General features: G+C 42.3%; 1 protein-coding gene across 1 annotated transcript in view; it reads right to left on the bottom strand.

Moving 5' to 3' along the window:
• Nucleotides 1-1,147, bottom strand: part of PMFBP1 (polyamine modulated factor 1 binding protein 1) — a 43,761-nt gene extending 42,614 nt beyond the window's left edge. Inside the window, exon 1 of the mRNA XM_047077438.1 lies at nucleotides 1,097-1,147. Within this exon, the coding sequence (XP_046933394.1) occupies nucleotides 1,097-1,147 (51 nt within the window). The remainder of the gene's footprint in view (nucleotides 1-1,096) is intronic.
• Between the last annotated feature and the right edge of the window lie 14,406 nt (nucleotides 1,148-15,553).

The raw sequence follows: 15,553 nt of genomic DNA, 5'->3' as shown, positions 1-15,553 counted from the left end.
TTATCAATCTTACTAACTCTATTCCTGAGTTTACATTTCCCTCAATAGAAACATTGCAGATTTTGATTACTTATAATGGGAATTAATGGGCACTTATACAAAGTTTTGCCTGTGAGCAAAAATTTTGGAACCAATTTTATTCATCTAGTGAAGAATGAGTATAATTTTATTGTGTTCTAAGTTCTTTAAAAATTGGCACACTACATAAATATATGGTTTAGGATACACATGGCATATGACAGAGGTCAGCCACCTATGGAATATGGGCTGATTTTTATGGCCCTTGGGCCATTGCTACATACTTTTCTCCATCATACCCTTGGACAAATTATTTCACTAGAGAGAGTGAAATCTTCACTTGTGCAGAGTAAGCTCCACAAGAACAAGGATATTTCTCTATTTTGTTCCCTGCTTTATGCTCACCCCCTAGAACTATGCCTGGCACATCTAAGGCAGGCCAAGGATATAAGTTGAATGAAGAAATGCCCTTCTAGAAAATCCATGCCAGATCCTTGTTCCCTGAAGAATATGCAGCAAATTCTGTACAGCTTCCTGCAGTAATGCAGCAGGAAAGTGTTCATTAGAAGAAGGTCTGTTAAAAGCATAAGTCATGTGGGACAATCCTATGCTAACCTAAACATCCGCCTTAAAAGCTTTCTGGAACAAGTGAGGGAATAGGTAAACACAGTTTGGCCAAAATATTAGACTAATTAGAACACTCCATTTCCATACCATTCCAGATAAAGAACAATGTTGGCAACAATAGTTAAGATCTATTAAACACTTCTTATGTCCTGAGCACTGGTGTTTTACACACAGTATCTTACTCAATCCTCACAGCAAGCCTTTGAAAAGGGTGCTAATTATTCATATTTTCTAAGTAAGGGGAAGGAAGCTCAGAGAGGGTAAGTAACATGCCCAATATTATAGTGCTATTAGATGTGGACCACGACCAACTTTGTTCAAGTCTGGGCTCTTAAATGCTATGGTCTGCTGCCTACATCTCTGTGATATTTTGGGATGCTTATTACTGGAGTTTGAAGTTAATTGTAACAAAGGTTCGACTCCATGTGTGTAGAAGAGTTAGGAGCCTTACCTCATCTTTCATTTCCTTGGCACCTCTCAATTCTTCTTTAAGCTTTAGCATTTTCTGAGCTTTGTTATAAACCTGCAAAAGTCCAAGAATTTAAGATGGCAAAAATCGAAATAAGCCTGGCCCTTTAAAGGTTTTCCCATCTGGATGTGTGCTCTCAGCAGGGAGCCTGGAAAAATTTCCCGAACTGTTAGCAATACCTACTTGTCTGCCCATCTGTGTTTTCAAAAGCGTGTTAAAACCTTTACCAGAAAGACAGGACCAAGGATTTACAGATTTCCCCCAAAACCAACACTTGGTGGGCCAAAGAGTTTCTGAATTCATAGTTTCTTGGAAAGCAAAATATTGAGATCTTACTTTCTAGATTTCTCACTATTCAATGGCTCAAATATAGTTAACATTATGCACTAATTATGAACCAGACAGAATGTGCACAACCCAACTTCATTCTCAGGATAACCCCACTATCCTTGTTTTACAGAGGAGGAAACTGAAGTCCAGAGAGGCTAAGTGACTTACCCAAGGTCACACAGGCTGTCTTACTATTCCATGAGGAGCTGTCATTAACTTATAACTATTAATTTGGAGATATCTGATGATGTGGTTTTTTCAAAGCATCAAGTTACTGTATGTTGGTGGTTATAAAGTTATGTAGAAACTCATAGAGTGCTGAGAATTATCTATATAAAAAGCCTCAAAGAAAACCAAAGATTTTTGCACATGTGTGTGCATAACTACAGGATAATGTGTTTGAGGTCATAACGAACTGACTTATTAAAATAATCCAATTTATCATGTTTTTCATTCTAAGACTAAAGGAGATTTCCGCCAGGCACTTACCTGCAGAATAGTTCCAAGAATGAGAAGCTATCAAAATACTCATTCTTTGTAATGAACCACATCCCCCACCCCTAATATAAGCCAAGAGGAAGAAAGAATGCTGGTGAGACATGGAATTTGGAATGTTTTATGGGGTTGTATTCTGATATGCTGCATTGTTTACCCTCTTTAGTCTTCGTGCACAGAGGTGCATCATGGGAGTGGGGGTGTAGCTCAGGCTTCCCCAGTAGGGAGAGGCCAGGTGATGCTGCAGTGACAGCCCCCAAATTTCAGTGACTTAAAACCATGAAAGTTTACTTCTCACTGTGCTACATGCCCTTTATGAGTCAGCTGGGGCTGTTCCTCATTGTCCTCAGCTGGTAGAACCTCTGTCATCTAGTATGTTGCCTGTTGCCATGGCAGCAGAGGGGTAACATACAGGGTCTTAGAGTGGAAGTGACACACTTCACTTCGGCTCACATTTCATTGGCCAAAACAAGTCACGTGGTCATGCCTAACTTCTTCCTTTATCCCCTAAAGGAAGTATTGGTGACCATCACAAATGATGTCCACACTAGGTGTCTCAGCCAGATGGACTGCTGTAACAAAGTATCACAAACAGGGTAGCTTATAAACAACAGAAATTTCTCACAGTTCTGGAGGCTGAGAGATCCTTGACCAAGTCCCCAGCAAGTTAGGTGTTTGGTGATGACCTTCTTCAGAGACAGCTATGTGTGTGTGTGTGTGTGTGTGTTTCCTGTAACTTTACATGGCTAAAAGAGCAAGGGACCTATGTGGAGTCTCTTTTAGAAGAAAACTAATCCATCTCATGACCTAATCACATCCCAAAGTCCCCACTTCCTAATACCATCATTTTGGGAATTAGAATTTCAACACATGAGTTGGGGGGGGGGGACATAAACATTTAAACTAGAAGATTAAAAGTAATGTGGCATAAAAACACTAAACAAGGCTCTGGGCCACCAAGCTTCTAAACCTAGTTTAGCACCATGTCAAGGAATGGCCTTTGGAATGAAAGGCACTCATCTCTCTGAGGCTTCGTTTCTGGCTCTATAAACTGAGGTTGGGGGGTTGAATTAAATGACCATTTTCTCTAAGGTTTACCGATTCAATGTTCTACCATTATGCACATGTTTCTTTAGTATAACCAGCCTAAGCATCACACAAAAGTTGGAATGGAACAAATATATCCTGGAGAATAGTATTCCTCTACAGGCAGGGGTGTCTGGGTGGTTCAGTTGGTTAAGTGTCCAACTCTTCATTTCAGCTCAGGTCATGATGTCACGGTTCACAAGATCAAGCCCTGCATCGGGCTCTGTGCTGCCAGCACGGAGCATGCTTGGGATTCTCTCTCTCCCTCTCTCTGCCCCTCCCCTGCTCTCTCTCTCTCAAAATAAATACATAAATATTAAAAAAAAATATTCCTCTACAGGCAGACCTGCAGGATGATCTGGAGATGACTCTTAAATCAAATGAAATCTTATCCCAAGGACAGAAACGACTGTCTAGATTGTGATGGTTTTGTCAACTATGGAGTTACACAACTAGCTGCAAGGGCCAAGAATGTTTGGAAGGAGAAGTGTAAGGCATAGGGCCTCATATTTACATGAAAAGATATTGGACTTCACTAAGTAAAGTAAGTTAGAAGAAAAGAAAGAGAGAACTAAGTTGTGTGTCTCCATGAAGGAGACATGGGAATCCTGTGAGTCATTAACAACAGCAGTGGGCAATTTGGAATTGCTTATGGTGAAAAAAATGGAAGGGTTATATGATAAATTTTCAGTGCATTTGACAGTAATGTTTGCCAGATGGGTAAGGAAGAGTGCTTTGAAGGAGCCTCAAATGCTTTATAAAATGATCATGTGGAACCTTCACAGTGCTCTCTGAGAAGTGTGGCTGGACCAATATTTTGTAGAGGACAGAACTCATAATGGAGGGAGGGCTCCCTACCTGATCTGTGGGTACAGATCTCTGGGCCAAGGACTTGAATGTCTTCTCTCTTTTCAAAGCCTCATTCTATGTCTTCTGTATCTCTTTTGAAATCGCCACTTCTTCATGCCTCATCTCTTCCACTGGCACATCCAATTCTGCTGCATCTGCCCAGGGAATTGCTTTCTTGTATTCAAAAGTCCTGCCCTCTTCCCCCCTGCCCCAGCAGGCCTTCTCTTCATGACGGCTATGACCAGAAAAACAAACAAACAAACAAATAAACAATTTTAGTGAAACAAGAAACTCAGTCAGAGTATCCAGTGATGTTTTGTGCTTCCTGGTTGGCCTCAGCTCACACTCAGAGCACCTTCCAGATTCTCAAGAAACACCTAGCACTGTACCTCACATGAGTCACTAGTTTAGCACGTATGAACTCAGATGTGTAAAGAAAAAGTAACTTTTTGTATTACTCAACCTGGTTACTGAGCCTCATTCCAACAAATGGCAGAAACAGCATCTTAGTTATTTCTGAGAAAGTGCCATCATTTTCAGGTTAAAAATAAATCAGTTCACATCTCCCTCCACCTCTTTACCTCCTCTTCAGAGTACACCTAAATTCTGGCGTCCTAGGTTGGAGTCTGGCATCAAAGGTGGCTCTGGTCCATGGTCATGGACATCTCTCCCAGATTGAGTGTGCTAACAGTGTCCTGGTCAACAGGCTGGATTTATTGAATCTTCCTCATACTGTGGGCTTTGGGGCTGCTGGCCCTGTTTCATTTTCCAAGGATGTTCCTAATGCATAGAGAAAGACAGACACACACACACACACACACACACACACACACACACACGAGATTGGTCTCAGGATTTCTCTTATTAGACCTGTGCTAACATCATTCTACATTTTGTCTGGAAAGGTGTTAAGATGAAGGGGATAGGATCCTAAGGTTTTGCTCACTTTCCTGCCTCCCATTCCTGGTATTGATCAAAAGTCTCTTTGGCCCCTGCTTTGCTAAACCTATCTGGGGTTCTATTGTTTCCCCAGCTCTTTCCCACCTCATCAATCTCACCAGAGTCTAATTCTCTTGCTTATGCTCAAATTCCCCTTTCCTTCCTCTTTCCTAATTCAGAGAGGCTTTGTTTTGTTTTTGGGAGAGGAAGGAAAAAGAGTACAAGTGAATGAGTTCAATGAAATACAGGTTGAGCAAGCAGGATGGGAAACATATGTTAGTATTTCATACACCATCTACCCTCATGAGGTTACACAAATGCCATAACCACAGATTGCTGATGCTGGCTTTCTCCCCAAGGAACTAGTACTCCCTGGGTATATGGATGGACTACAAGCCTTAGAAAACCAAACTTCCAGTTATAAGGTAAATAAGAATGGGAGATGTAATATACAACATGATGACTATAGTTAACATTGCTGTATGGTCTATTTGAAAGTTGAGAGTAAATCCTAAGAGTTTTCATTACAAGGAAAAAATCTTCTTTTTTTTTTTAGATGATCTTAACTAATCATGGTAATCACTTCACAACATATGTAAATCAAGTCATTATGCTTTACACATTAAGCTTATAGAGTGCTGTGTGTCAGGAAGAAAATGAGTTTTAAAAATAAAGTTAAAGTTATCCTTGGGGGTTAATCAAAACGAGTATATTTACCTGCACTCAGCCATAAGTCTTTCCTTTATTCTTGTTGGGTTTTATATTTTTCTCCAATGTTCCACCTCCTACTAATGTAAAAGGTGTGATGAATCCTAGGGCTCTTAATTATTGAAATAATGAGATGATGTTCAATATTTCATTTATTTTTTAAAAATGTTTTTAAAAATGTTTATTTATTTTTGAGAGAGAGAGAGACAGAGAGACAGAGAGAGAGAGAGAGAGAGAGACCGAGAATGAGCAGGGGAGGGGGAGAGTGAGAGGAGACACAGAATCTGAAGCAGGCTCCAGGCTCTGAGCTGTCAGCACAGAGCCTGAAGCAGGGCTCAAACTCACAAACTATGAGATCATGACCTGAGCCAAAGTCTGATGCTTAACCAACTGAGCCACCCAGGCACCCCAATATTTCCTCTATTTTCAAAAAATATGTGAGCACCATGAATTGGTAGGAATGTTCCTTGTACAATCAATTATTTCCACCCAGAATGTATGGATGGAGCCATAGTTTGCAGAGGCTTGGCACGAACAGAGTTTGCCTATTTGGATACAAAGAGAAAAATCCCTGACCATGTAAGGGCATATCTGATAGGGGAAGATGGCAGGAGGAGATGATGCTGGAGATGGTTTTGCCAGGGTTTCAGGTTCTGCACCATAACTTAGTGAGTAGGGACCTGACACCAATGTCACAAACTGAGTTATAGTCCAACCCCAGGACCAAGGCTTTCCTGGAGAGGAAACATGGTTAGTTGGGTCTTTCCAGAAGGAGACTTTGTAATGGCAGAAGAAATGAGGGTCCAGGACGAACAAGAGAAGGTGTTCCAGGATTTATCAGCCTCACTGTCACAGGTGAAATTCTCTTCCCATGGGTCTCTTCTTTGGTACTTAAAAAAAAAAGTTTATTTATTGTGTGAGAGAGAGAGAGCACACGGAAGCAGTGGAGGGGCAGAGAGAGAGAAAGAGGGAGAAAGAGGGAGACAAATAATCCCAAGCAGGCTCTGTACTGTCAGCACAGAGCCCCACAAGGGGCTCAAGCCCATGAACTGTGATATGACCCAAGCCAAAATCAAGAGTCAGATGCTTAACCAACTAAACCATCCAGGAGCCCCCGTTTTTTCAATTAAAACATTTTTTCTTTTAATTTTAAAGAGAGAGAGTGCAAGAAGGGGAGGGGGCAGAGGGCAAGAGAGAATCTTAAGCTTATGTTCAGTGTGGAGACTCACATGGGGCTTGATCCCACGACCCTTTGATCATGACCTGAGTCAAAATCAAGAGTCAGATGTTCAACCGACTGAGCCATCCAGGTGCCCCTTCTTTGGTACTTTTCACAGAGGCTATCAATTGCCTATTCCAATATTCATACTTCTTCTTTTCCTCAGTAACAGAACCCTAATTTTGTTGGGTGTCTATGTGCTCATCTAAAAGTCTATGAAATGAACAAAGGGAAAAAAAGAGACAAACCAAAAAACAGACTCTTAACTATACAGCACAAACAGATGGTTACCAGGGAAGGCGGGCAGGAGGATGGGTGAAACAGATGAAAGGGCATTAAGAGTGCACTTATCTTGGGGTGCCTGGGTGGCTCAGTTGGTTGAGTGTCTGACTTTGGCCCACGTGAAGATCTCAAAGTGCGTGGGTTTGAGGCCCGCATCAGGCTTGCTGCTTTCAGTGGGTCAGCTCAGCCTGTCAGCTTTGGATCCTCCTTCCCCCTCTCTCTCTGCCCCTTCCCCATTTGTGCTGTCTCTGTCTCAAAACATAAATAAAACATTAAAAAAAAAGGAGTGCACTTAACTTGATGACTGCGTAATATATGGAATTATTGAATCAGTATATTGTACATCTGAAACTAATATGACACTGTATGTTAACTACACTAAAAATAAAAATAAATAAAAGACTACTTACCCCAGACTCTCTTGGAGCTAGGTCTGGCTGCATGTCTAAGTTTTAGTCACTGAGATGTAAGAGGAAATACTGTGGGAAGCTTCCAGAAACTCTTCTTCTTCTTCTTTTTTTAAAAGTTTTTATTTTTTATTTTTGAGGGAGGGACAGAGAGAGATCAGGGGTGGGGCAGAGAGAGGGACACACAGAGACTCCCGAGCATGTGGGGCCCGAACCCACAAACCATGAGATCATGACCTGAGCTGAAACCAAGAGCCAGACGCTGAACCGACTGAGCCACCGGGGCACCCCCAGAAACTCTTCTTAATTAGTAGTACTGCCCAGCTCTTTGCCCCCTCCTCCTTCCTGATTTAACCCAGCAGCCATTTGGAACATGAGGAAATGGTCACAGAGACAGAACAGAAAGTGCCTAAGCCCCTGAATGGTGTGAAACCACCATACTAGGCCTGGACAGAGAGTACAATTTCTTTCTTAAGTCACTTTGGACTTTTTCGTTTCATTCAGCGGAATCTAATGCAAATAAGTGGACAAAGTATCCTTATTTATGATCCTCTCAGAGATACCTTTCTACAACTCATTCCCCATTTTTAGCACCTCCACGAGTTGCTTCTACTGTATAGTTTGGAACCCCCATTTCATTATGGACCAACTTTTATCCACAGATGCTTCTTCCTTTCCTTGATAGTGGTTTTCTTGACTCGGTTTTCTCTTGATATATCAGCTCTTTGTTTTCACCGTTTTTTTTTTAAGTTTATTTATTTTTAGAGGGGTGGGGGAGGGGCAGAGAGGGAGGGAGCCCAACACAGGGCTCCATCTCATGACCATGAAATCATGACCTGAGATGAAACCAAGAGTTGGCCATTTAACTGACTGAGCCATGCAGGTAACCCTGCCTTCACTCATTCTTTTTTTCCTCTTGATGTATGGAGTAGGGGGATCCAGAGTGGGGAAGAGAGTGACATACTCTATCCTCCTACTGACACCAGTAGTATTTCCACGCCATTTAGTAAAATTTCCTCTTTTGAAGTACACACTCTTCTAATCTTGGTTGCCGTTATGATTGACTGACATGGCAAAAACTCTCCCACCTGATTGCTTAGTATCTTTATTTATAAATGAGAAATCTTCTTTCTGCTTGTCCAAAATCACACACCTTCAAGCCCCAACTCAACTGCCATTTCTGTCATCTTCCCTCCAGCACATGTAATATTAACATTTGTATGCCAACTGCTATATGTCACGTGTAGGCACTGTTATAAACATAAAATAATAGAGTTAATCCTACAGCAGCCTTGCCAGGTAGGTAACCCCTCACACTCTTAAAGAACTTTATCTGTACTTCTTTTAACACAACACAACCTGCCTTTATTATGGTTATTTGTGATTTGCCTTGTCTCTCCACAAGAGTGGCTGTGGTCTACTCTGGTGAAAGATGAGGAATCTAGGACCTTTCTGAAATAATTATAGATTTCCAGAAAGTTGCAAAAATAGTTGACAGAGTTCCTATGTATCCTTTCTCTGGCTTCCCAATGTTAGTATCTTACAGAATGTCAATATGCCTTATTACTCATGATGTCAACCTTGGTCATTTGGTTATGCTGGTGTCTACCGAGTTCATCCACTATACATTTATACTATTTTCCCCATTATAATTAATAAATTTTTAAGATGGGGGAGATACTTTGAGAGTACATAAATATCCTGTTTTTTTTTTTCCTGAAACTCTCACCCACTATTTTTAGCAAGGCTGATCTTGCTTGCAACGATTATTGCTATAGTGTTGTAATAGGGATTTTATATTTCCTTTATTCCTTCTACATTTATCCATCGGAATTCCCCTCTCGGCCATTTAATTATTTATTTATTTACATCCATATAAACTCATGGCTATATATTTTATTTCATGGGTTATGATCTAATATTATTATTTATTGTGTTGCTCAAATGGTCCAACTTTGGCCATTGGGAGCTCTTTCTTTTAAAAAAATTTTTTTTAAAAATCTTTATTTATTTTTGAGAGAGAGCGTGTGAGCAGGGAGAAGCAGAGAGAGAGGGAGATACAGAATCCAAAGCAGGTTCCAGGCTCTGAGCTGTCAGCACAGAGCCTGATGTGGGGCTCAAACTCACAAACGGTGAGATCACGACCTGAGCCAAAGTCGGACGCTTAACTGACTGAGCCACCCGGGAGCCCTGGGAGCTCTTTCAGTTTGGTTCCCGTGTCCTTCCAACAAGTCCCTGTCCTTTCTTGAGTACTTCCTTGCTTTCTGGCATCACACACCGCTCCAGGCTCATCTTGTATTTTCCTTGCCCCAGCCACTTCTCTATGGAGTCAGGCTTCCTATTTTGACTCAAGTTCTATGACCTTGGGCAAATTAACATCTCTGAGTCTCAGTTTTCTCACTTGAGAAAAACTGGAGTAATAGTATCTCCCTTGCAGGGTTGTGATGAGGATTAAAGAAATCACATGTATAAAACAGGGGTAAGGTTAAAAAATTTTTAATGTTTTTTTTTCCCTTTACCCTCTTTAGCATAGATTCTGCTTTTTGAGTTGCCCCAGGCTGTCTTCTTCCTGGTACTGTGCAATAAGATTCTTGCCTTGAGAAAGGATTTTCTAAATTCCTTTACCTACTCTCCCCATGTTACCCCACTTGCCTCTTCCCAGAATTTCAAAGCATTCAATGAAAAAGCCAAGGCCTTTTGGAGGCGATATTTTTAACTGGCATTTGCTTCAGATGCCTGCTCTCCAGCAGGAGAGGGGTTAAATACTTTGGGATAACTTCCGCACCGAACTGCCTAGTCTCTTAGGTTCAGCTCAGCAATCAAACTGCATAACCTAATAGAGCCCCTGGTGCTACGGGAAACACAAGACACTGATTTATATTTTAATATCAGTAATTTCCACAAGAGCAACATTTCTGAGTGTCATTTTACAATTTCTGTCAAATGCCAGCTCAGTTTTTCTTAATTCTGTTTATTGTGACTGAATTTGCAACCTCATCCACAATGCAGATTCTTGGCTCCCAGGAGAGAAGAGCATTTCCATGTTTCTCTGGAATGGGAGGGATGGGGATAGGAGCAGAAAGGGGCCTATAAAATAATTGGAAATGTAAACGAAGCACTGTTTATTAAGAATGGTTATGAAGTATTTTTAGTTAAAAAGAAATGAGGTGTGTGTGGGGAAACAGTACCCAACAAACTGTAAAAATGACCAGCAAAAGAGGCGCTTGAGATCCAAACTGGATCTTTCCTCTTCCAGAATGGAGAACTGTTCTATACACTGCAAAATTGAGAAGAGGGAACCAATGTGGGGAATATTTGGCTGCATTTACTGTAAGAGGGTTGCTGTGGCCATTAGCACTGTAGCAGGTTGTAAAGCGCTTTGGGATCCTGAAGGATCAAAGGTGCATGGCTACATAAATGCCAGATGTTGCCATTAGGAAGAAGGAGCCTGGTTCTCTCCTGTATTCTTTGAACATCTCATAAAAGTTAAGAACAAAGCTGGTGCTGTTGGCACCAAACCATATCTACTCAGCGTGCTGACGGGGTGGGAGTGCTTCCTGAGGCCCCTGGCTGCAGATGTGTGCCCTTGAACGCCCAGTGCCGTCCACTCGTTCCCTGCGGGCCTGCAGCTCCAGTTTCTGCATCAGTGCTTTTCTGGACGGTAATGAGCAACCTCCTGTAAGAGCTCAACATAATGCTCCTCTTTGAGGCCTGAAATTTAGCATTGGCTCCAGAGGATCTCTCTTTTGCTTGTTACAGAAAGCCAGCCAAGAGTCTGAGGCAGGGCACCGGTAACCGCGAAGCTTCTTAGAAGACCGCTCGGGGCCTTTTCCCAAACAGGAATGTTGTTGTCTCTGTAATCCTTTTCTCCAAAGCCACAGCTCCCTGTAGGTCAGAGTGAGCTCCAAACCATTTGCTAAGACCTTGTGCTTTTCACCAGCATCCTTCCGTTTCTGTACACTCCAGATCCAACATCATGTCTCCTTGCCAAACCTCTGGCAGAAGCCGTGTTGAGTTTCTCAGTGGAGCTATCGACCACATTGACTGAAGCCGCAGCAACGTGTTTCTCCCCGTCCAAAAGGGTAAAAATAACAGGAACAAGTTGTCGGAAATGAAATTTCAATTCATCCACGCCCTTTCTACACTTCTGCTGCGACTCCCAAGCAGGGATCAATAGTGTTTAGACAGCCAAGGAGATTTTTTCCCCTCTTAAAGCACCAGATCAATAGTAAAAAAAAAAAGAGAAAAAAAAAAAAAAGAAAAATCCTCCAGCCCTCTGTATGTGTTGTAGTAAATGTGAACAAATCAGAGGCCTTCGGCTAAACGGATTGACTGAAGGCAGCAGCAGTCCGGCGCTTTGTAACTGAGAGCACATCAACCGCCCAAGTGGCAATGAGGGAGGAAAGCCGCCAGGCTCCAGCGAACCCCGGTGCTCCCACAGTTCCGGTAACAAGGAAGCTTGAAAGGGAATTTCTGTCTCCAAACCGAAGGGAAGGAATGAAAACTTTTCTGGGCGTCGCAGCATGTGGGCGTGACTTAAAAAAAATTAGAAATAGCCGGAACCATTCATGGAAATGCGTTTTGTAAGAAGACAGTTTGGACTGTGGGGTACTCCCCACTTCCTCTCCATCTTGTCTTTTGCTTTTTAAATTTTTCTTTTCTTTTCTTCCTTCCTTCCTTCCTTCCTTCCTTCCTTCCTTCCTTCCTTTCTTTTTTTATTAAAGTGCTCAGCTATGTGTGGCTTATTCTCATTGCTTATTGAGGTTTCTTCCCATATGCTATCCAGCTCTCAGACATCCCCACCTGGAAAGATCCTGAAGGCTGAATTTCTGTCATAGGTCATTTCTCCACTCATCTGGTTTCCTCCTTTGTCCTCACTGATCTCCGAGGCCTGTTCTAGCTCGTCCTTGTAATCCCATTATTCATGTGAGGGAGAAACTGGGTCAAAGCTCAATTCTGATTTTCCTCAAATGATTTATTTACCCACGAGCAACTTCTCCTCTTGCTATGAAAATGTCTGTATTTTATCACATTCCTTTTCCCCCCACCAGAGACCAATAATACAGTGTGGGGATATTCACATGGATAGTCCAGTCATTAGAGCGACTTCCAGATTGGATTGGGTCTTTGTGCTTCAAGAAGCAGGGGACTAGCAGATTGCAGCTGTAATTATGGTGTGAGAAGCCGAAGAATTCTGAAGTGGGTTGTCATAAAACAATTCCTTAATTTCATTTGGAAAAGCCAACCCAAGGACTCAAAAGACTGCCACACAGCTGGTGCTACTTTGTAAGATTAAAAATTATTTAGGTTGCAAAATCCAAAGGTGAACTGTTATGAACATGTGTACATCAGTCTTTAGTATAAAAGACTCATTTTTCTTTCTTTCCTTCTGTCTTTCTTCCTTTCATTTATTTATTTATTTATCTATCTATCTATCTATCTTGAGACAGAGAGAGAGAGAGAGAGAGCACGCAGGGGAGGGGCAGAGAGAGAATCCCAAGCAGGCTCTGTGCTGTCATTGCAGAGCCTGACTCAGGGTTTGATCCCATGAACCATGAGGTCATGACCTGAGTTGATATCAAGAGTTGGATGCTTAACCGGCTGAGCCCAAATGCCCCAAAAGACTTATTATTCTTTTTTTTAATGTTTATTTATTTTTGAGAGAGAGAGAGAGAGAGCTCGTGGATGTGCTCATGCTCATGAGTGTGGGAGGGGCAGAAAGAGAGGGAGAAATGGAACCAGAAGCAGGCTCCAGGCTTCGGGCTGTCAGCACACAGCCCTATGTGGGGCTCAAACTCATGAAGTGTGAGATCATGACCAGGGCCAAAGTCAGATACTTAACCAACTGAGCCACCCAGGTGACCCAAAAGAGTTATTATTCTTATGATTATTGTATTAATTTCTACAATGAATTAAGATTTCATTTGAAAAGAAACATTGGTTAAAGCTAGTATAGGAGCATATAAAAGCGATAGTATGTCAACATGTACTAGTTTAGACAATACAGGTTTAGTTAAATGTCTATAATCATAGATAAAAGAAATGATTGTTACCGATTATGTCATAAACAGAAACTTTTCTGGGAGTAAGTTCCTGTCTTGTATGAGCCCATATTTTAGACCAGACCTGTTCTGGTTACAGTTACAGTCACTGGCATATCTTGAAGGTATCCGAGGAGAGAGATACGCCTCAGTCACTTCAAATAGTTAAGAGGTCAGGTGGTAGTAGAAAAAGTCCCTCTCAGTGGATAGAGAAATAGGGACTATAAATATTAATTTATTCAGTAATTAAAAAGTGCAAAGAACCCAGTATGCATCAGGTGAAGCAGAAATGAACAATGACAAATGTAACTACAAGAGTACTGGTGCCATAAAACAGCCCCCTTCCCTCCCGCAGGGGCTTCACGCAATGAGTGGCCTAGTGACTGCAGCCTCTCCCTTTCTAATGATTCTTCTTATTAGCATTTTAAAAGTTTAAGCATTTGAATATATAATGTAGTCAAGTGGTTCCAAAATGTGCAAAGGCATGGACTGGGTTTCCATTTTCCGCTCATTTCTAGTCTCTATCCTTCCTGCCTCTGGTCCAAGCCCCACGAGGTCAGCCAGCTCACCTGCCCTCCGGCCTCCGGTGGGTGTGGCCAATGCAGAGCACCAGCAGATCAGAGGGAGGGAGGGCTGTGCCATATTTGCACACTCGCCTTCAGATCTGGCCCTGGCAGGTACCCAGCAGTGACTGAGGCTGGTGTCACACTTCTGTCAAGGCCCCTTCTGAGCCACTCTTCTGCCCATTTTGGGTAGGTTTGCTCCAGCACTGGCCCTTGGGGTCTGGGATGGTCCAGGCCTACTCTTACTGGACCCGGGCATTGCACGATGACTTGTGGCTTTCTCACCTCCTGCCCACACCTTTATACCTGATCCCTTTATAAAACATTCCATGTATTACTCAGCTTGAGTGTGCCATGTACTCCCTACCAGGACCCTGATTAATATTGTAAGTGGTGGAAAGTCCCATTAGCTGTCCTGTTAGTGTCCTAGGGCTGGTGTAACAGAGTACTACAAACTGGGTGGTTAAACAGTAAAAATTTGTTGTCTTATATTTGTGGAGGTTAGGAGTCCAAGATCCAGGTGTAGGCATGGTTGGTGCCTTCTGAGGAGGGCCAGGAGGGACGGAGAATCTGTTCTGTGCCTCTTACCTAGCTTCTGGTGGTTTGCCCCCACCCCTCCCATCTCAGCATTTATGTTCACATGCTGTTCTCTCTGTGTGCAAGTCTGTCTCCAAATTTCCCTTGTATAAGGACACTAGTCTTATTGGATTAGGGGCCCACCCTACTCCAGTATGACCTCATCCTAACTAATTACATCTGCAGTGACCCTATTTTCAAATAAGGTCACATTGTCAGGTACTGGAGGTTAAGACTTCAACATATGAATTTTGGGGGACATAATTCAAACCATAACAGCATTTAAATATGCTCAAGTATCTTGTATTACACCAAAAAAAGCCTCTCCTGACCTCCATCTATTGTCTGCTCTCTCCTTCCCACACCTCCCCACTATCTCCATGAATAAATTGTTTGCATTTGCTGTTTTTATTTTTCTTCCACCACCCTCCCTCCTCCTGCCTCCACCCACCTACTCACCCACCCAGTGGCAGCAACACTGATTGGCCAAGGTCAAACTTTTGTTGTCATATCCAATGGGCTTTTCTTGGTCTTTATTGTATTTGACAAACTTGACACCAGGGGCCACCTCCTCCTTCTAGAAATACTCTCTGTCCTTGGTTTCTGAGAAAAGCTCAAGTCTTCCACCTGCTTTTCTGACTGCTTCTCAATGTCTTTGGCAAGTAAAATACCTCTTCTATCCATTCCTGAAATGGTCCCCAAGGATCTCCCTTGTCTTGTCCTCCTCTCTCCTTCTACACCCTCTCTGATCTGTTTTATCCATTGTCCTGATTTCAGTTACTGTTCATATGAGGTTGCTCCCAAAACAAAATCTCTAGCACACATCTCCATTTGGAGCTCCAGATCTATTTATGCAACTACCGTCTAGACAGCAATTCTTGATTGTTCCACAGATTTCTGCAGTTCAGAATCTCCAAAATGAAACTCAGTCCTCTACTCCAAAC

Source organism: Lynx rufus, unplaced genomic scaffold (genome assembly GCF_022079265.1).
Source record: "Lynx rufus isolate CCGP_SWC_20201006 ecotype Redwood Valley unplaced genomic scaffold, mLynRuf1.p SCAF_16, whole genome shotgun sequence".
NCBI lineage: Eukaryota > Metazoa > Chordata > Mammalia > Carnivora > Felidae > Lynx > Lynx rufus.
Note: the sequence above shows the minus strand (reverse complement) of the source record. Positions and strands in the feature narration are given on the sequence as shown.